The 22,371-nt window shown below is 39.7% G+C and overlaps 1 protein-coding gene across 6 annotated transcripts in view; it reads right to left on the reverse strand.

The window, feature by feature from the left end:
- Positions 1–15,746, reverse strand: part of LOC106033024 (AGBL carboxypeptidase 4) — a 924,726-nt gene extending 908,980 nt beyond the window's left edge. For 4 of the 6 annotated variants that reach the window (XM_048062125.2, XM_048062126.2, XM_048062123.2 and 1 more), the window contains exon 1: positions 15,642–15,687. In XM_048062125.2, the coding sequence (XP_047918082.1) occupies positions 15,642–15,684 (43 nt within the window). In that variant the 5' untranslated portion in view covers positions 15,685–15,687. Of the gene's footprint in view, positions 1–15,641 lie in introns of all 6 variants that reach the window. The other 2 variants (XM_048062129.2, XM_048062128.2) reach the window with 2 other exon arrangements.
- Positions 15,747–22,371: the final 6,625 nt, after the last annotated feature.

Here is a 22,371-nt window from a genome sequence, read left to right on the forward strand (position 1 = left end):
AAGACTGGTAACACCAGAGGCAAACTTGGACTTGAGCAAGGACTCTGTGTATAGCCATGATCGTGTCACTCAATACAATTCATCCCACTGCATCATGCAACCTGCCATTTGGAACAACAGCCACAGAAAAAACATTTCCCAAGTTCCAGTCCAGTGCCACTTTGATTAAGAGCCTCCTGTTGCAGTTAGTCAAGATAATGATTTGTAATCCAACACATGGAAACAAGGATACAAAAAAATAAATCAGGGAAAACCTGTAGATCTCCACCAAGAATACAGGAGCTGTCAAGAATCAAAGTGAAATAATAGGAGGCAGAGAGCCAACAGACTAGAGACTGAATTTCTGCTGGTAAATGTCCACTAGCAAGTCTCAGATAAAAATAATAGGCTTCTTTTAATTCTTAAAAGATAGCTGGTAAACACCACTTAGATAAAGACGAAATCAGAAGAGATTACATTCATAACACTGCCACCGTAAGAGAGTGGTGAGACAAGCAGGCAGGAGACAGCTACGTCTCCCTTTCCACCTAACTGACAAACTGGACAATCTGCCAGGGGAAGTCTTCGCATCACGCAGAAGAAAGATGTCAAGAAACTCTGTCCTAGCAAAAAGTTTCCATTTCTTCTTCCTGGACTCATAGTCATTTAACAGTATTAACCTGTTCTTTCAGGTTCTTTACGGCACAGTACTTTGAATATTCAGAATATACTGTTGTTATATTTTGAGTTATATTATCTAATCACTAACATGTGAAACAGCAGTCTTTGAACGTCATGCTATTATAGCACAAGAGCAAATGTCCGTGTTGGCATGTCCTACTCAGGTGACAAAGGAAACGCCTAAACTAGCCTGCGTTGCTGTATTACGAGATTACGCGGCACGGCTTCACGCCCATCTGTTCAGCAGATGCAGCAAGTGTTGCTGAGAATACATCACCACCTTCAGATGGAGAGCTACGTTACACCGAGCTGCGAGCCCCCAGGCCAGCAAAGAGATCCTGTCCCCACAGCTGGAGCAGGTGTTTCTGGCCAAAGGCAGAGAGGCGACAGAGCGTGGTCGGGAAGGGAAACCGTAGCTCAATCTCAAACAAAATGGAAGGGGGAGAAAAGAATTAACTGAAGAATATACTGCACATTACTCCTAAGGAGAACCTGTTCTCCTTTGAAAAAAGGTTAGATAAGACAAGCAAAGGCAAGAGTAACTTAGCAAAGAAATCTTCTCATACTGCACGTCTTATTTTGTCAATTATTTTTCTTATAGGTTGTAAGACACATGGATATTTTATTCTAATTCTTCAGAGCTTAAACTGGAGTCTACAGCAGATTCCTAGGATTTACTTTTACCACAGTATTAAACTTTAATGGCAATTTTCTATGAAGTATAAGATCTGTAGGTGTCTGAAATCTCTGTAACTAACTACAAAAGTTGGACAGTATTCAGGTATCTGCACTCTTCACTATTGCCATTGTGGAAATATTTCATATCAAAGTAGTGAAAATGAACAGAATCAGTTAAAAGGGACTGGGATTCTTAGGCGGAAAAGTTTAGAAACTTCTAGAGCTTCTTACTATTCTTAAGTTCAAATGATAACGCCAACACTTTTTTTTTTTATTTAAGCAGATACGAAAACAGAATTTGCTACAGTAAACATCATGCAAATTTAGGTACATTTTCTTAAAAAAAAAAGCTTCTGGAGGAAGTAAATAATAGTTATTCTCTGAATTGAATAAACAACAAGCCCACTTCCAGCTGTGACAAACTTTGGGATCTATGGAGGTGGCAGCTGGCAGCTACCCTCATACTACATTAAGTAGAAGGAAAGCACAGCTACATTAAAACAGACACAGAAAAATTTTCCTGGTAAACCTGCATAATTCTTATAATCTGATTTACTGCCTAACATTGATAGCCAATTAGGAAGGGAAGGTAACATGAAAAGATACAATAACTGCAACTGAACATTATAGAAGAGTTTCTTTAAATATTACAAATGTAATTCAGATGCCTCAACTTTTTCTGTTATAACAACAAAATTATACATCTTACTACTGATTCTTCTGTCAATAGCTAGAGAACTACTACTGCTGTTGATAAGGTACCACCCTTTACATCAGGACAAACAAACATGAAATAAAGTTTCTGAATTTGATAATTTTCATTTTAACTTCACCTCTTCTGTACGGTCAAATAAATACTGCTGCACTGTTCTTCACAGGAAATGAGCAAATTCACTCCAGCTTTGATCATGAACCTAGTGTAGGTTAGCTCTCCTAATTGGTTTTGATCAATCCAGATATTCTACTTTAGGTCAAACTGTTCAGAATTAAAAACGGTTTCTGAGTAACATACCAAAATCAAGTCACTGGCTCTACAAAATGCATTGGGAAAATTGTATTATTTTCAGTGACATCATGAAACTTAATGGCTAAGTTAATGTGTAAAGATCTAATAACCAGATTCCCATCACCCAGGATGTGGAAAGTGTCTGAGCGTCCTAGCAAAGACCCTCATCAGCCATGAGCAGTAGAGTTATTGCAAACCCATGCGGAGAAGTGAATCTGAACTCTCAGCATAGTTTGCAATAAACAGAATTTTTTTCAGATGACAACAAACCTCCTATTAGCTCCTAAATGTGACAAGTCTCTAAATGAACACTGCTCAACTCATGTTTTGGAATAGCAACTCTTATGAGGGATTTACCACTAACTATCTTCTCTACCAATCAGAAAAACACAATTATTTTATATCTGCATTTGTAGGGAAAATTCCAAGAACTATTAGTAACTCATTATGTTATGCTGTTCTTTGAATCCTTTAAGTAAAAGATTTATATTACAATATTCATAAGCTTCAGCAACACCAATATAGAGGAGAACTTATGCCTGCTATCAGCTCTGAAAGCTCTAGAGCTATCCTAAAAATCCTACAGGCAGCAGCAGTCGGGAACTTGGAATTTAAATTCCACTGGCTTCAAAAATGCTAAGGAGAAGAAGAAGTGTAATTTTGATCTTCACAACCACATATCCTGCAGCAAGGATTAGGAATGACCCTAAGAATCTACACGCACTGCAGAGCGTTGTCAGCCTGAAATCTACTTAATTCAGAGTTGACATGGTCTGAAAGGAAATGGAAAAAAATAAATATGTTAAGAGTAGGGTCTTAAGCTTTCCAGGGTCTGGAAGAATACCCTACATGGCACCAACCACACCTGCTGCTTCACATTCAGATACAGTGCCCATGCTGTCACTTTTACTTGTTTCACAGGTCAAGCAGAACAAGGACAATGTTGATTATCACGTGGCATTCTCATACAACTTGGTCTAGTTATAAAAAATAGTAACATGCTGTATTGTTATTTAGAAACACAATCTGAGACTTAGCATCTTTACAGTAAGCGTCTCTTCAGCTACTTTCCTCCCACAGTTTGACCAGCAGACTGGTTGTCAAGAGACTGTCTCACAGCACTAAGATATTCATAACCAAGAAAACATGCAAACTAAAAGACAAGCATCATTTTAGCAGAGATTATCAGGTAATTTTTGAGCTTTGCAGAAGTTTTGAAACTACTCAGGAAAAATAAGCCGCCAGCTCTCTTCTATGAAGTGGAAAAAGCTTACGGTAGGTTGCATAAATAGGAAGGAAGCTTGCCATTTAACTTCTACTGCACAAGTTACTGTTTCTACAGAGGCTACCAGACAACATATCCTTTTAACCTTCCTAATGCAATTCCTTGGGTAATGTGCCATTAACTTTTTCTTTTGGGTCAGAAGGCAAGGTACGTATAAATACCTCAGACTTTTTTTAGATATACATGTCCAAACCAATATACTCATGCAGAAGGCATGGCATGGGTGTCTCAATCAAACCTGAGAGTGGAAAAAGCCTTGTTCTCCTATGCAGACACATCAAAGCACAATGATCAGTAAAAATGTTTGCATGGAGTCTCTACAAAAGGCTTGGCAGTACTATAAAGAATACTGTGCTTAAACGCTTATGCTGAGCAGATAGTAGGCAGCCTTAAGGGAAATAGGAATAAAAAAAAGTACAGAAGGTGCTTAGCCCAAGACAAAGCCATCAATTTACTGGCTGATTAAGTATGAAAAGATGACAATAAACCTCCACCACCCAGTCCATTAAAAAAAAATGAATGGATCCAGATAGAGATCCAATTACCAATCCAAGGTCAATTATAGCTCCTTTCCAAAATCCAGTGAAGAACATTGAACTGAAGGCAACATCTGGCAGACAGATACAGCTCTGAACAACAATCCCTCACTCCCAGTGGCCTGCATTATCTTGTAAGTTTACAGGAAAACAAAATAAGTCAACTTGTGTTGATTTTTTTTTGTTTTATGTGTAATATTTGTTTCCTGTCTTGAACCTAAAAGCATAACTTCAAGCTTTACTTCATGAATATTTATTACCTCAATGTGGGCTCTCTCCAAGGATATACATTCTTTATCCCTTTAGTGAAACCAAAAGTGTCCAGGAGGGTATGAACAGATTTTTCCAATTAAATTAAAAAAAAAAAAAAAAAAGCAAGTGGTGTTGCAAACTCAAACAACAAAAAAACGGATTTCATTACTCTTTTTACTGTACTTATAATCTCTACCCTCTCCAGTAAAACAGTCATCACCAGAAAGGAAAAAAATCTGAAAAAATTAGTAATGCTAAATAAGGTAACTGAAAAATAAGTTTACTTGAAAATATTGCAAGGATCAGTCAATTTCGTCTGATACACAGATTTATTCTTTAACAAGTCTTTGGCATTTGATAACATCAAAGGTATCACATGACACAACAGTTGCTATAGTAGCAATACTTCTTTAAACAACAAAAAAACAGATCAAACAAAAGCATAAAACATATAAATTGTAAACAAAAATATGACGCATGACATACATCCCCAACTAGCAGAGAACAGTAAATAATAGCTCCAGAAGTCAGCTAGTCCTTGCAGCTGCATCTGAGAAGAAGGTAATTGTATCAGCAAGCCCATCCTTTCTGGAAGATAAGAGATGACTCTGTTTTAGGTCTGCATATGAGTAATGTGAGATGCCGCAATGCCAGTCAAAGAGTGCATAGGAAGTTCTAGGTCACCAAAAGATCTGCGAGGGAAGCAGTGTTTCCTACCAGTCAAAAGGAAATTTTGTGTCTAAGGATTCTCAGGCACAAGAGGAATGGCAGAGTTAAAGCAGATGCTTTGTGTGGTACTACAGAACCTCAACGCGTAAAGCTTTTTTTCTCAAGATCCCATGCATTTTTGAAATCTGTAAGCAACCAATTTCCCAAAGACAAGGAATGCCCATGACCTGCAAAAAACACTGAGTCAAAATATGCAGACAATTGCAGGGTTTGGAATTGCAGTCAGTAGAAAATGTCAAGTAAGGGCAAAAGCTCATGACACCATCCGCAAAATGGGAAAAAGAGGCAGGTGGTTGAGTCACGCACTAGCGTTCACTGGTAGCATCCTAAAATTCTGCGAATATTTCCCATGCTACATAATATTGAAAAGAAGAAAAAAAAACAGTGTTCATACACCTGTTTTCATAGTAACATAGAGGAAGATGGAAGAAGTGAGAGGAAAGGAAGGGAAAGATCCATGCCACAGTTCCAGCAGTTGCCCGGGTATGGAGCACTGATTTAACAAAAGCAGGATACCAAGCCTAGGCTGTTAGGTACACTAATCAGACCCATGTCTGTACTGGGTATATTCAAAAGCCTTTCTTTGGCAAAGTTTTTAAATGCAAAATGATTACCTACAAAATGCTTACTAAAAGATATTTCTGAATAACCTCAGTAGCACCAGCCATGAGATGACGGTTCAGTTAGTTCTAGTTGGTGCAGATCACACTTCAATTTCAGCGCAGAAGGTCTGAACCAGACCATACCTAATCCATACTTGCACTGACAAAGCAACAGCAGATCTGCCCTATGGACTACACCTTGCCCACTTCTACTCTATGCAGTAAAATCATATTCTATTGCAAAAACTGGAACATTACTTCCTCAGAGGCTTTTTTTTTCTCCTTTTTCTGCACTGTATATTACAGAATAAATGTTGTTTTTTTTCTGGTTTAAGATCACAAGAAAGCCATGCGATTAAGCAACAACCAGATCATGATATCCTAACCAGGAGTGTGCACTATGCCAATCAGGTCATCTTTATCCTAAGAGAACAGCGTAACTAAATTGTTTTAATGACAGCATAACTAAAAGAAGGCATGACAAAATAAATCTTTGAGTTAAAAGTAACTCACATTGAAGCCAGCTAGATGCAACTAAAACATCTAATACGTACCAAACAATGCAATGATCCTGACCTGTGACTACAAAGCCTTCAATACCTATTAAAGTTGAAATATCTGTAAGTCATTAAGTTGGTGTGCCTCTCTTCTGTAGGATTGTGGGCTGGACAGGTGATAATTGTTCTTGATATAACAGAGATATAGGTTTATGTGAGTTTTATCAATAGGCTGAAGCATAATTTATTTTATTTGTCTTAGATCTCATACCCCCCAATCCTGACTATCACTTTCAAAATGCTGGCCCACAAAAGCTGTCCCTCAGTAAGTACAAAGTACTATGGAAGTCTTTCAAGAATACTGGCTAGGTTAAATAAACTTACAAACAGTGGTTTTGCTCTTTATGAAAATTACACCTTTCACATTGAGTTCCTAGCACTGTTGACATCTTTATATGTCTGGTGATTTAGCAGGAGCTTTCTAGACCTGTACTTGAAGGATGTCCACACCATATTTTGCTGGACACAAGCTTCTGTACTTTGATCCAGAAAAAGGCCAAAGAAAGCCAGCTACAGATGAGATGCAGTGCCAGCAATAATAAACTGTACTATGCAAATTAATTCAGGTTCAGCACTGAGGTAATATAGCTGTGGCTTCTAGCTTGGATCTGGCCTTTTTCTCATTGTCAGGTATTCCCCAGAAGCAATCGGCCTGGTGAGCCTGGACTCGGGACAGCTATGGTACTACACCAAACCACAGGCCAGCTGTGGTATTACACCAAACCCATCACTCAGCGGTATTTTGATTTTTTGTTTTTTAACATGTAGCTACAGTAAATTTGTTGGGGATGCACCTGTCCAAAGAAACATAAATATATTTGAATATCTCTGAGTATGTCTAGTGGTCAGGAGACATGACTTCAGTTCCTGATTCAACCACTAACTGGCAATGAATCCTCATGCCATGGGAGACCAGGTCCTCTGTGACGGCTCCACAGAGCACAAAAACCTGTGGGGAAGCACAACAGCAACTCCACATAGCAGCATCTCTCTTCAACACCATCTTTCACAAATGATTGTAAGAGAGAGAGCTGCACAGCACTGCAACTGCTGGGGTTAGGTGTAACAAATAAAAATTATTGCCTACAAGTTCACATGTAACAGTGGATTCATTTAAGGGTGATGCAAGTTCACTGACAATTCCTATCCTGTGTATGATGCACCTTAATTAATGCATCCTTCTTCGGGTCACATTTCTATTTTTCCTTGACTCTTGAATGGGTGTAACTTAGAAATATGGTTGTATCCTTGCTTCCTGTTCATTTTTCATTTAGTGATAGGCATATCTTCTGTCAGTCAGGTCAACAATAGTCTCAGACACATCAAGTAAGATGTTAATTTATTTACTTTGGAGTTAATCTTCTCTACTAGAATACATCTAAAATAATACAGGGATTTTAATAATACTTTTGGAATTAATTGGAATTAATTTTGGAAGAAATACTTTTGAGATTAATTACACTTTATTAATTGTAATTAATCATTGAAACAACTCCCGTAAATTCTTAGTTGCGAATAGTGTCTTTGCCCCTAATTTCTAAAACAGTCCATTCCAAAATACAAGTTTAAGCCACTGTGGATTTCTCCCACCCAAGCACTGCTCACTCACATAGCTGAAATTACTCTAGATAATAAACGCTTCAGCATAATCTGGAATTTCATATCAAACATTAGATCATTGTGGTGTTTTATTTTATTCACAAAGTATAAGTACAGTAGAGCAAAAGGTTTAAATATTGTTTCAGAATTCCTGTTTCCTGATATAAAAATGTCAGCAAAGCACATTTGATCCATTAACTACATTGCTGATGCAAGAGTAACAGGAATTTAACTACAGAGAACACTACTAACTAATACACCATATTCAGCAGGTTTTTTTTTAACTAAGCAAATGCTACGTTGATACAATATTTATAGGAATGTGCAATGCATACAAATTACTTCAAGTATTCAGAACACAAACCAAAACTCTACCTACTAGAAGGCATACAAACAGAAAGTTGAGATCAAGTTACTGATTATTTGTACTGTTTAGAAATAAAATAACCAGCAGATATACCGCTATTCTGCGTAGTTACAAAACATCTGTGATTCAGCAGTACTACAGACTGCAGATACGAGTAAGTAGTACAGAAGCAAGTTTACTTCACAATCCTGTTTTACATGGAGAATTACCCACCACCACCAAAACAAAAACAAAAAAATACTGCCTTGGGGTTTGTACATTTTTTGAGGAATATTTCTTTAATCAAGTATATGCTACCTCACGCGCAGGTTACATGCATGAAAATATGATAGCCATTTGACAGGTGTTATCCAGCTCTAAAGTTTGCTGTAATCATACAGTAACTTCACTGCTTATTGCAAACGAAAACACATCAGCAAACCTGTAATGATTCCTGTTGGGCTTTCCTTGGAATGGATTCCTGCTATTCTGCTCTGGTGTTTCACAGGAACTGACGTTCCTCTTGCTTTTGTAGAGATTGAAATTCAACACATTCTCAAGGTGATTATGAAACAATATGTAAAAGTGAAATCTTGCCCGTTTTCACTTGCAACTGGGAGAACAACTGCTAAGTAAATAGCTATGTGAATTAGCAAGTAAGTGAAATAAAGTCAGATAGCAAATTTATGTGATAATAATAATACTTTAAAAAAAAATTCTCCTCCCACAACCTTTTTTATGGTTGATTTTTGCCAGTACAATTCTATGAAACAGGCCAGTTAACCATACTGAGAAAACAGAGACAGATATGTATACTAGAAACCATATGTATCACACTGTATAAATTTTATCTTTAACCTTAATACATTACTTATCCTAAACCAGAATCAATCACGAAAACACTTTACTATACACATACATACATGAATAGCTTTACTCATGAAAGCAACGACATCAAAAAAAAAAAGCCACAATCTCACATCTACAGGCATTTGCAGGATCAGGGCCCTAGAATTAATGAAGTCCACATCTTTCAATTTGCACAATTCACAAAATGAAACCAGAATCACGATTATTATTTGGTAGAGTTTTACAAACCATCTGACTTACAAACAGTACAAATGCTTTAAAAAAAATTTAATTTAAGGTTAAAAAGAAGTAGAGCACTCCACAATTCAAGAGCACTCCAAGCTCTTAAATGACAAACTTGGCCTCCGTGGTAATGTCAAGAAAATGAGGAGTTTCAGAGACACCGTAACAAGGAAACTGAAATATGAACACAAAAACGTGTACCTATAGCCAATTCTCAGTTACTCGTAATTTGGTTTTACCTCTACTATAGATTAATTGCAGACACAGCTTGAGCCTGGAAAGACTTATCTCAGGTACAATGCAATCTAAACATAGCAATGCTGTGTCATGGCTCTGCATGCCAACTACTTTGGGGGATTACTCAAGAAATCTGAGCTGGTTTCTGTAGAATCACGCAGTTCTGGAAAAGGGCAGCACAGTTAATGCACCAGAAACAAAAGTGATGTAGCATGGTCCAAACACCCAGGGGTTCTGCTGGAGCCAGCCCGCACCCTGCAGCAATGCTGCTGGGCAGCAGCTGGATCTGAGTGACAGCAGTAAGTACCTGAGCCAAATTCCACTCCGCAGCCTGTAGCGCCTCATTTACCCAGAGTTTGGTGTTTTCTGTTACTGAGGTATCCTAGTTTTTTGTTTAAGTGAAGATAACTACATGGTCCTTTCACTTTATAGCTATTGTTACTAAGCAGATGTTGGTGGAGGAAAGAGGAGCAGCAGGAAGGAAAACACCCTGAGTGTAGACAAGTTGTCCGGTTCTTCTGAGAGAGGTAACAGCTATTTTTATTAGGTATCCCATTTGATAACTGGGCTTGTGCTGCAGATCTGTGTTTCCCGGTCCTGTCAGTGGTCCCATGTGGAGATCAAGCCAGCTACCTTTTAACACAAGAAGCTGAATTTAAAACCTATTTTAATGAGCTTTATATCTATAAAGTTCAACTTCAAAAAACAGAAATGCTATGTAGGCCATATAAATGCATTCTAAGTCTGATCTGATTTTTTTTTTTTCCATGAGACTTATGCCTAGGAAATACAGTGACAGCAACACTAAAGAAACTTACAGAAACTTGTTTTACAAATTTCAGTATAAAACCTATTAAAATTCTCAATATGTCTCATTTTACTTTTTATAAATTCAGAAACCTCCTCTCACAAGTGCTAATAATTAATAGGGTGCTTTGAACTTCACTGAAAGAAAAAACGTTGGGAGGCTTGAGGTAAGTAACTTTCAAAAGCTTTGATTATTTGTCAGAGGAAAAACTGTTTGAAACATGGCTAGGAAATGGCAAACCATTAAGAGGTGGCAACTGGAATACCCAACACATTGCTGTTTCTCTTTCTTAAATTATATCTTCTGGCTGTATAAAGCCTTCATTAGTATTTTTTAGGTCTCCTTATTTGGCAAATTATGCAATGGAAACATGATCAAAGCGATCAGCACCAAAAATACACTAGCAGCTCTTCTTTAGCAAATTCTTCTAGTGGGGAGTTGGAATTGTTTCTACTAGATAACTGAAAAAGTTGGAAACAAGTTGAATATCAGTCTAGCAGCAACATAGTATAATGATTATTATATTATTTTTCTGTAGCAACTATTATTAATTTTTGTGAGTTACTTCAATAAATATTTCAACTTAAGCAGTAAAAGCTGAAGTAGTTAATGGTCTTAGAGTGCTTCAAATTTACTAATAAACCTCTCTAATATTCCCTTGACTTTGAACCGCTTAAGTTAAAACATGCCCATGCTGTCAGTAAGCTCTGGCAAATGCGTTTGTTGAACAAAACACATTCTGAATTTGTTTACAAATACATCCTGCAGTATTTCATAAAGAACTGCAAATAGCTCTTTACAGTGTGGGAACATCTGCAAGTCTGGGCCCAGTACCCTTACAGATTTCCACTGACTTGAAATTTTTTCCTGCTGATCAGAAGATACAGAAGGCAGATCCCTTTCAGCACCAAGGCTGCACTTCTTTTCCCCAACACTGGAATTCAGATATGCGTACAGGCTAGTAAACTGCAAAGCTACGTATTTGTGTAGATTAGGAAATAAGCTATATTGTTTATATACACTTCAACATTCAGAAGGAATTTAAGAAAGAATAAATTAAATTTCAGAAATTAAATTTGCCTAGGAGACCAGAAGAAATACCAGCAACATTTGGTGTTACTTTAAAGACTGAGATTATGAGTATTACTGTTAAAATAATTACGTGATTTCTCCTATTTTAAATTTCCTCATGACAAAACTGGTGAATGAGAGTCTAGTCACCCATAAGGCCTATATCAAAAAAAAAAAAGACCATGGAACTGGTTGTCTAATTCAGTTCTTTATTTAACAGCTGCTACCACCTAAAAGAAAGCAGTATGTTCTTGATACTAGAATGCATTCATACCATATGTGATTAAGTATTTTTAAAAGAATAATTATTCTTTTAGAATGAATAATCAAAAGCTCTCTTTCAGAACAGTCCAGCTCAGCATTATCACATTAAAATCAGTTAGGAAGCACTGCTGAACTTACGCAACTGATCACTCTAGCTCTCCACACACAGATCGCTGAAACAACGATCTCAATCCCACGTATTTTAGAAGTTTTAATTACAACCAAAACTCTGAGTGATATTGCAGCATTCAACAGTAGTTTAAAGCTGCCCTCATGGCAGCCAGGCCAGCCCAACTGCAAATACTTTTGAGAACTCTTACCAATCTTAATATGAAATGTGAGTTAACATGGCTCTGCATGGTAACTATCACAACACATATACGAACGTGAAACACCTACTCACCCACCTGAGAAATCTGTCCCAGTAACAAGGATCTTTGGTTTCAAGACATTCATACATTCATATCCCACCCAGTACCGTGAGTAAATGTCTTTTTTTATTTTCACTATTATTTCAGCAACAACTCAAAGAAACACCAGAAATGCTAATATCCACAAAATGACTAGCAACTGTATGATAATACATAAAGCTGCCAATCCAGGCTAACATACACCTACCCCAGAGGGACAACCATTACAGAACCCAGGGGTAACCCGCACCCTCCGACCAGCCAGGCCCCTAGAGGCAAGTCTTGTGACAACACAGACCTGTAGAAGAACAGTAACTCAGAGAGAATGCAGTAGCTAGGCGAATTTTAGCTGGATCCATGTCTGAAAAGTTAAATACTTTCACCTGATCTTCATTTTCTATTTATCAGAAAGATAAAACAATTATGCAATTATTGTCACATCTTGATAGAGGGTGGTTCATAAGTCAAAAAAATTACCAAATACAGGCATCCTGTGCTCACTCTGATCTATTCCTAAACCTTCCTTAGATAAATTAATAAGGTCATCTTTGCTACAGAATTGGAAAAATAACGTTGAGTTTTTGGAAGAAACTTAACTAAGCAGGCAATCTTGCTATATCCTGCATTTCTAAAGGTGTGAGACATCAAGTTCAGCTGAGCCTAATATCAGGAAGGGACACCAAGCAGCACCTGAAAGTAACTAACTTAATCCCTTTCATTCTCCTGCAGACTTCATTAGTGAAGGTTAAGTGGCTTTTAATTTGGATTCCAAGCTTGCAACGTGAAGAACCTACCCAGGGAAGAAGACAAACTTATGGCTTATTGCAGAAATTTGATTTGAGCATCTCCAAGAAAACAGGTAAGAATAAGGAGCTAAGTGCAATGGGAAAATGATTGCTTAATCCAGAATAAAACAAGATGTTTTGTAGTGCTCTAACCAAACATCAGAACACAGAGGAACTATTTTAATGGATTAGACCAGATGTCTGCCTAGTCCAGAGTGCATCACACCAAAAAATGCACTCTGCAATAGACAGATGTGAAGTAATCTACATTCCATATTAAATCTCAATCTCATTTGAAACACACAGATTGGCTTAAAGCAGAAACATACAGATTGGCTTAAACCATGATCTAGAAAATAAAGCTAAGTATAACAGTACAGTAAGAATTGAGAGCATTCTGTCTTTTGAAATACCTTGTAGAATTCTGTGTCCTAATACCCCTCCCCATTAATAAAAATAAAAATTTGCAAAACTACAGAAGCAAAAATTTTCTGATTTTCTACATGAAAAAGGAATAAAAACATTAGAAGATTTTTTTTATATGGAAACAGCAAGTTTAAATGTGCATAAAATGCAGGTTCCAGAGCTAGACTCCTGGATCTTCTCAAGAGTAGTCCGTATCTGACATAGCATGAGGACATAGGAAGTACACAGGATGCACCATGAGCAAGAACATTCCCTAGCTACTTCATTCTATGCACTTCAAACAGCGTCAGAAACCAAAGTTTAAGGGGGAAAACCAGAAACTTTTTCCAGACCCTACTTCCTATGCCCTTTCTTAAAAATGGGAACCATAAGTTTGTTTCACTCACTTTCCCCAAGCCCCGCTAATCTCTGAAAATTTTTGGTCTTCTTCTTATCTTTGTGACTCTTTACATTTTAATTCTTCATCTGGTTTCTCCAAACAGGAGGGAACCACAGATTACAGCTGCAAAAAAGCTAGACAGGCACTGCAAAATTTAAATGGATATGTATCAGGACACACAACAAAACATGATTTCAGCACAAGCTCATGGAATTGACATGTTTATGAGAAAGTGACTGACTACCCATCTGAAATGGACAAATGTGAATAAGCTCACGTCAAGGGTAAAAATAAAAAGCAAATACTGTAAGGCTGCAAATTTAAAGATTAAAGCAGGGAACACAGTATAAAAGTAACTTTATGTACCAATACAGAAACAGTGGGTAAAGTCTATCACATTTTATAGAAAGTTACTGACAAAGACATAGGCATAGGTGGATGAAGTCCGTAGGAAAGTTGACAGAAGTCGAATGGTGGCCACTGGAGATGCATTCCCTGTTCCATGGTGCAGTCAGAGCTGATCAGCTGGGCTTAGCACAGTGTTGCACAGCAGATGAAACAGATCACCTGCCTTGTGGACAAGTTTAATGTATAATAAACTTCTTGGTGTGGTTTTGGGGGTTCATAAACAGCAAGCTTGAAACGGAGAGTTCAAGAACCTTAAGCCAATCTACTCAGACATAGCCTTAGTGGTATTTTTTTCCCAGAGTACAAGAGCATTTCATGTATTTATCACTTTTTTTCACCTTGAATGGTCCAAAAATCCAAAGTCAGTTCTATGGATAATGCATCTTCATTAAACATGGAGCCACTTCTGAGGCAGAAAAGCATATGCACAGCAGCTAATAGCAGGCAAGGAAAATGAGCTTTTGGTTCAGGAAGCTAGATAATTAATGTATGGTGCTGTGGGATATTAAATATTCAGAAAAACTGTCATTATCTTTGTTTCATCCTCGCAATGTTAATAACTTGAATTTTCATAAATTATTTGGGGGGCTTTCATTTTCTTGTGGAGTGGAAAAGACCTTCACAGTGTTTTGTTACAATAGGAAAGACCCCTGTACCTAGAGGATTTTCATCACTCAGGAAGAAACACAAAACTTGAGTTTCACAACAAACTTAGCTTCACACACACACAGTCAGAGCCATTGTTAATCTGTCCTGAATAGGAATAACACTTGGCACCTCCGCTAGAGAGACCCTGACAGAATAGCATGTGTGAGATGCAAGGCGTGCGGCAGGCTGTCCCTCTGCAGCCTCCAGACTCTTTAGGGCTCCAGGGACAGGTCAAGCAGCACCTGTGGGTCAACCCCCAAGCCATCAGCCTCGTGGTGCAGTTTTTATTCCAACCTCAAGGCTATTTTTTTTCCATTTAGACAAAGTAGGTTGAGGTTTCTCATGTGAGGGGAACACCCGTCCACCACTCTGCTCTGCTCTTCATCGCCACCACCTTTGCCCCGTGCCGGCAGGCCGGTGCGGGGTGCAGGCTGCCCCACCACCAGCCTCTTGCAGGGCTGTCCCCCACGCTTCGTGTGGGCTGGGTGGGGGGTGTCAGCCTGGGTGGGGGGCTCTCCTTGGGCCATGGCTCCCCCCTGTGACAGGGCTTGAGAGCCTGGGGCTTTTCCCCCTTCCCCTGCCTGAAGGGTCACCCCCCACTACCACCTCGCCCCCTGGAAGGTGCCCCTCACCTCAAGGCACAGGGTCTTCCCCTCCTTCCCCAGCTCCCTGGGCAGGGGGCTCCCACCCCGGGCCCCTTCTCCCCCTCAGCCAGGAGGCGCTCCCCTCCCGTCCCCCAGAGAGAAGGGCTCCAAGCGAGGCAGGCCCTCTCCTCCCTCTGCTGCCAGCAGCAGCCCTCACCCCCTGCAGAAGGGGGGGGGTCTCTTCCCCTCTCCCCCCGCCCAGGCGCCTGCGGCACTGACCCGTCTCTGCCGTCCTGCTCCTCTCCGCCATATTTGTTGTCATCCCCCCCGCACCCCCCCACCCGGCGCGAGACGCTGCCTGCGCGTCGCCATGGCAACACACGTCACCGCCAGGGGAGTCCCGCGCCCCCCCCCCCCCCGTCCCTCCCCAAGCCGCCCGCAGGCCGCCATGTTGCGGCGCTGACAGGGCCCGGCCCCGCCCCGCCCCGGGGAAAGCCTTTCCGCAGCCCCCGGGGGCAGCCGGGTCCTGAGGGGGGCTCGTTACCGAGGTGCGCGGACGCCGCCGCCTCCACCGGGGAGCAATTACAGCCTGGTGGCTCCGGGGACAGCGGAGCACAGAAGGGGTTAAGGGTCTGGGTCGCCCCAGAGGGGCAGAGCCCGCCTGCTCCTGCTTTCCAGGTGGAGCGCAGGCAGTACCTGGAGGCAGCCTTCAGGCAGAGATAGATGTGTGGCCACCCCACCCTGCCCCAAAATTCAGCGCATGAGTCTGATCATGTGGAAGTTACGGCAATTTTTTTTTTCATTTTTTTAAGGCAGCCCAGTGGGGAGCTTCATTATGTGTGTGTGTTACCCGTCTGTTTCCATCCCCCAGACCTAGCAGGTGAATCTGACCATATGGCAAATATAGTGAGGCTTCCAAGGGACGGGAGGGTTTCTGCCTGTGTGTGTGTTTGCAGGCCCACTGGGTGACACTCACCATGTGGCAAATACAGCGATGAAGTCTTTGGTGCAAAGGGGCTAATTATGTGTGTGTTTCCCAAAAGACCCAGCGTGCTGGGTTTGATGATGCATGTCTCACTAATGCAAGGCTGAGATGGAAGCTTCATCGTATGTCCTCAGTGCATACAAACTCCAAGCTCTCAGAAGCAAGGCTAGCCATCGGACAAGCATGGTGTTAAAAGTGCAATCAAGTCTTAGAATCATGTATATTTGCATACATGGACAGACATGAGGGGAGATCATAAAATCATAGAGTGGCTTGGGTTGGAAGGGACCTTAAAGATCATCTAATTCCAAGCCCCCTGCCGTGGGGACACCTTCCACCAGACCAGGTTGCCCAAAGCCCCATCCAGCCCAGCCTTAAACACTGGTTTAAGGGCATCCACAGCTTCTCTGGGCAACATGTACCAGTGTCTCACCACCCTCATAGTAAAGGTTTTTTTCCTAATATCTAGTCTAAATCTACCCTTTTTTAGTTTAATGCCATTCCTCCTTGTCCTATCACTACGCCCCCTGACAAAGAGTCCCTCCCCAGCTTTTCTGCAGCCCCCTTTAGGTACTGGAAGACTGCTATAAGGTCTCACCAGAGCCTTCTCTTCTCCAGACTGAACAACCCCGACTGCCTCAGCCTGTCTTCATAGGAGAGGTGCTCCAGCCCCTTGATCATCCTCATGGCCCTCCTCTGGACTTGCTCTAGTATGTCCATGTCCTTCTTGTGCTGGGGGCCCCAGAGCTGAATGCAGGGCTCCAAGTCGGGTCTCACAAGAGCAGAGCAGAGGGGGATAATCCCCTCCCTCAACCTGCTTGCCATGCTGCTTTTGATGCAGTCCAGGATACAGGTTGGCCTTCTGGGCTGCACGCACACATTGCCAGCTCATGTTGAGCTTCTCGTCATCACTTCTAAGTCCTTCTCCTCAGGGTGGCTCTCAATCCATTCTCCCCACAGCCTGTATTTGTACTTGGGATTGCCCCAGCCCAGGTGCAGGACCTTGCTCTTGGCTGTGTAGAACTCCAAGAGGTTCGCACAGGCCCACCTCTCAGGCCTGTCCAGGTCCCTCCGGATGGCATTCCTTCCCTCCAGCAACTTGCTGAGGGTGTACTTTATCCCACTGGCATTAGGCAGGACTGGGACAGAACTGCGTTTATGGCTATGTTTATGTGTCTGTTTACTTATACAAATGAAATTGTATATTTCTCCATCTAACATGCTTTTATTTAAACATCACTTAACCTCTTTATTTTCCTGTTGGGTGTGTGGTTTTTCTGCTCCAGTATAACTCCTCTTAACAAGGTACTCACTTGGGTAATACCTGCAGGTTCTACACACCTAGATTTTTCTGTAGAGTCTGTTACCCCCTCATCATTTCTGTTTCTCCCTGCATTTTGCAGCCTCGCAGCCTTCTTTCAGTTCATACTTCTCTGTTGTTTGTTTTTTTTTTTTTTTGCAGCATCTGTTTTTTAGTTTCTCTCCTGCTGTTTCCTTTCTTTTTCAGTAGCACTTAGGTCTCTTTCCTTCATCTAGTTCTTTTCACTCTCAGTATATTTCTATATGATAGCCACAGTCATGAGTTTTCAAATATAGCCATGTTCCTATGCCAATGACTTGAAACACCTATCTAAAGTGTTGCACCAGGGACATTTTGTGATGGGGTTAGAAGATCTGTTGGAGCAAGGATATTGTTCTTTGCTTTGTGCCAGCATTTAAAAGTCATCAAGGGCCACCAAGATTCAAGCTCTGGAAAATAATTTCTGTACTTTTACCTCTTCAGCTTTCATGAGCTATAGGTGGACACTAGGATATTGCAAAGCCTGATTTGTCTCACTGCTGACAGAGAACTACAGTGAGCCCCCCATCCTCTCCCTCATACTGTTTCCCCAGGCTAGCTGATCACCCAGGCCTTGTTTGCTGCTTGGCAAATGATCCTGGGAGACCTTTCTTCAGAATACGCTACACGTACTCTCTTCTGTTCATTCACACCTCATGGCTGATTATTTATATTGAATGTTCTGCATATCCATTGAGAAACATCAGCACCAATTCAAGCTTAACATAGACAAAAACATCTTTATGTTCTCTTCTGGAATCTCTCCATGTATGTGCATTACAGTACCTCCTGCCTGTCTGTCACAAAAACTACAGAAGTAGCACGATTGCTTCTCTTCCTCTTTATTTGCCTAGCTGCTATCAAGTCTGGCTTTCTCTTTTTGTGAGAAGATATAGACCGTATGAATCTCAGTAGTTAAGACTTTTTTTGTTTATGGTCATCCTTTACCCTGTCTGTTACAACCCCTTTTATTTAGGTTCCCTGGTAGCCATGTCCCAGACCTTAAAACAATTTTTCATAATACTCAGCTGTTCATTGTTTTTATCTAAACTTTCCTTTTTTTACCCAGGTCTTACACAGTTTTGTCCAAGTCTGCTACTCTAGTCTGGTTTCTAATCATGTCCCCGAGTCCCCTATCCCCTTTGTTCTACTTGCTATTCCAGCTTTAGTGTCCCCTCATCCATATTTCATTCCTATCTATTAATACTCATAGAGCATTTTTCATCTGCAAATTTCTAAGAATTAAGTGCCTGTGGAGAAACCTTCCATATCAGTTCTTCACATGACCGTCTCTTTATTCACATTTTTCTGAGAGACTTCCTTCTATGGTGACCACAAATATTAATCCAAAGGCCTTTTGCATCCAACTGCCATTCTGTTAACTCAGATACCTGCAAGAAGGTGTATTGAATTCAAAGACATCTGGGAGAAAGCACTTTTTTCAGTCAAATTAGCTCTTCTGAGTTAACACACTTGAAAAACCTAGAAATGCCACAGTCAGGTTTTTTTTAGTCTGAGTTTAATGCTATGTTATAGTCACCTCACCAAGCTGAAATGGTGTTAAATATAGATGATATGCAGTCTTTCCAAAAACAGTAAGCTAATTTGACTAGAGAAAAGAACTGGAAAGTTCATATAGCAAGTTCTTCTGAAAAGAGAAGGATACCTGAATGGTGTAACTTAAAGAATAAGGACTGAAGAATGAGGGAAAGAGTGATCAGGAGAAGCACGTGCTAATTTTTATTTGCACATTTTTAGAGCATCTGAAAAGATGTTAGGGTGCACTTTATTACAAAGATGTCTTTGGTCACTGCCCTTCCAGAGCTAATAATCTAATTTTGGACATCACAAAACAACAGAGTATAACAGAACACCATTACAAAACACTGCTGCCCTGGTTATCTTCACATTCATTGTTTCAGCCATATTTCTTATTTCAATGTATCCTTCCTCCTTCAACATCTCAGCAAGCAAAAGCTGCTTCACTTTTATGGCTCTTCACAGCTTATTCCCACCCTATCATCTTTTAATATCCTATAGAGAAATCAACGTCTTCCCCCCACACATTTCATTCAGTAATAACTCTCTACTTGTTACATTTTCAAACCAGCACCTTCATGCTTTCCCTCACTGCTGCTTCTCACTCCCACTCACCTAATTTTCCTCCTTCAAATCCCTCCCTAAAAATCTCCTATGCTGTGATGTCTACTGAAGGAATGATAATGAATAGTCAGCTGTGTGCCAAGATTACTGTCTGTCATGGTGACTAGTGTTGTCTTATTCTGATCTCTGTCTGTCTCTTGCATCCACATCTTGTGCTGGACTGAAAGTGCCTTGAAGCAGGCCCCCTCTTTTCGCCGTGTTAGGTATGGGTTCTGGAGTGGACTCTTAAAAACCATTATATAAACAAATAAAAATAAATTGAGATAATGGAAATACAAATGGAAATGCTGGCCAAACCCGGGAAGATTAAGCAATTATTCAGTTATGATTCATCAGCTTAGACAAATTTACATAAAAATTAATGACTGACAACTCCATTACAAATATTGAGAAAGAAATTATTTTTCTAAATATGGATTTGTGCTATCTTTATTTATTTATAATCTCCAGGGACTTGCGAAGCATATTTTACTTTTTTATTCTTGCTTGTATTTAAAATATTAGGTATTCCATTGTTTTGTTTATCTTTTGTTGCAGCCCATAAGAACATAAGAAAACATAATACCATGAGAGCAAAGACTGACAGGAAAAAAAAATCTGATCACTTTTTTTTTTTTAACGTGAAGATAATTCAAATATGTTGACAATAGATTTATTTAATAGATTTATGTTGACAATAGATTTATTATGTATTCAATACTTTCGATTCAACTAGAGGTGGCTGCTGTCAATATATATCTGTTGAAACCTGAAAGATCTTCCAGGAAAATCAATAAAAATCCAATTTTACAATCCTGATAATTTCAGAGTTTTTAAAAAATTTGGAAATAAAAAAGAAGGAAAGAAAGAAAACTTTTTATACATAACAAAAAGCCCACTAAGTTGCATTATGGATTTTTCATGAATTGTTTTTAAGTGACTGCTAAGGCTGGATTAGAATAGAAAGTTAAAGTATTAATGCGCAAGTTTTGCATGCTTTTCACATACCCCAGATATAGTATGGTGTATGATACGGTAATGTTCTTCAAAGTAGGGATTTAAAAATCCAAGTGTAATTATGTCATATAACACTTCTTTTACACTGTTTTCCTAGTGTAGAATAAAGCAGTGCATGCATTTGAGTACATATAGTATTTCAACTTTGACTTCTGTCAGAGAAAAGGCCTCAACAATGTTTCTGCTAGAAACAGGCCATCAACATTGGCTGTGGAGGCACAGTAGAGTAGATGCAGACCAAATCAAAGAAAAGAAAAAAAAAAAAGTCTGTTCAAGTTTTTAGCCAGGATGTTATGGTCTGCAGGATTCAAACAGAAAGTATAATCTGATAATCTGATTTAAAAAAAAAAAAAAAGAGAGCGAGCCAAAATGAAAAATCAAAACCTAGATTGAGGCAACAAAATTGAAGTGAATTTTAAAACATGCATATATGGTGGAGAAGTGCTGTAATCTTATTATTTGTAAACTCAGTCCACTCTTCCTGTTCCTCTAGCATTTACTGCTCCCATTATTATGTAATAAATAAAAAAAAAAAACAGACTGTAATTTCTTGTATCAGGACAGTATCTTTAATATATTCTGAGCATGCCTAGTATATCTTGAGATGTTCTATCCAAAAATAATATTACCTCTTGCGTTTTCCTGTAGTATTTCTAAGCATAGGAAAAATTAAAACGCAGCTAGTTTGGGATAGGTCAGAGCGTGTCTCCCCTCATTCTATGCATGACTTCAGAAATAATCAAGAAGTTACCCTGAGATAACTGATGTGAAACATAAGACATCATGATCACAAAACTTGGATCAATTTGTGCCCGTGCTGGCAAAGCACCATCTCATTTCACTCGTGAAAATATTTTTTAATTTTACATGTTATGGCTATTTTGAACTATTTATTCCTAATGATTGTCCTCAAGGATGTGCATCAGCATTGTGTAATTACACGGGGAAACAGTCTGCCTGAAGGGACCCACTGTAAATTACAACCCTATCATGTACATACAGTGAGCAACTCATGACTCCGGGATTCTTTTCCACTCTTCCACAAGCACTTTTGAGCTTATAAAAGCAGGGTACCACCAACATGTAGCACTTTCTCAAACATACCTTTTTAATCTTTCACTGTCCCTCTAAGTGGTGCGGAGCTATGTTGAGGGGTTTGTGCGAATGTATGCCCTGCATTTGATGAGAAAAGGAAAGACATCCAAGGGAATGGCCAGTGCCAGACACTTGGGTGCAGAACAGAAAAAGAAATGTTACCCAAGGACAGGGGCAAACCCTTATTATGGCAAGATCGATATTTTAATATTATTTTCAGGAAAGAAAGGACCTTCATTTTTAAGTTCCTATTGGAAAGGTATATACATATACACAAAAAAGTGAACTTTATTTGGGAAAGATGAAAGGTTGAGTCAGTTCTCTTGGCATTTGAACATTTGCATCAAGACAGAAATTTGCAAACCTTAAGTCTAATGTATATTCTGGTACTTTGTCGATGTTTTCAAAGGTTTGACATGATTCTGATACAG

Source organism: Anser cygnoides, chromosome 8 (genome assembly GCF_040182565.1).
Source record: "Anser cygnoides isolate HZ-2024a breed goose chromosome 8, Taihu_goose_T2T_genome, whole genome shotgun sequence".
NCBI lineage: Eukaryota > Metazoa > Chordata > Aves > Anseriformes > Anatidae > Anser > Anser cygnoides.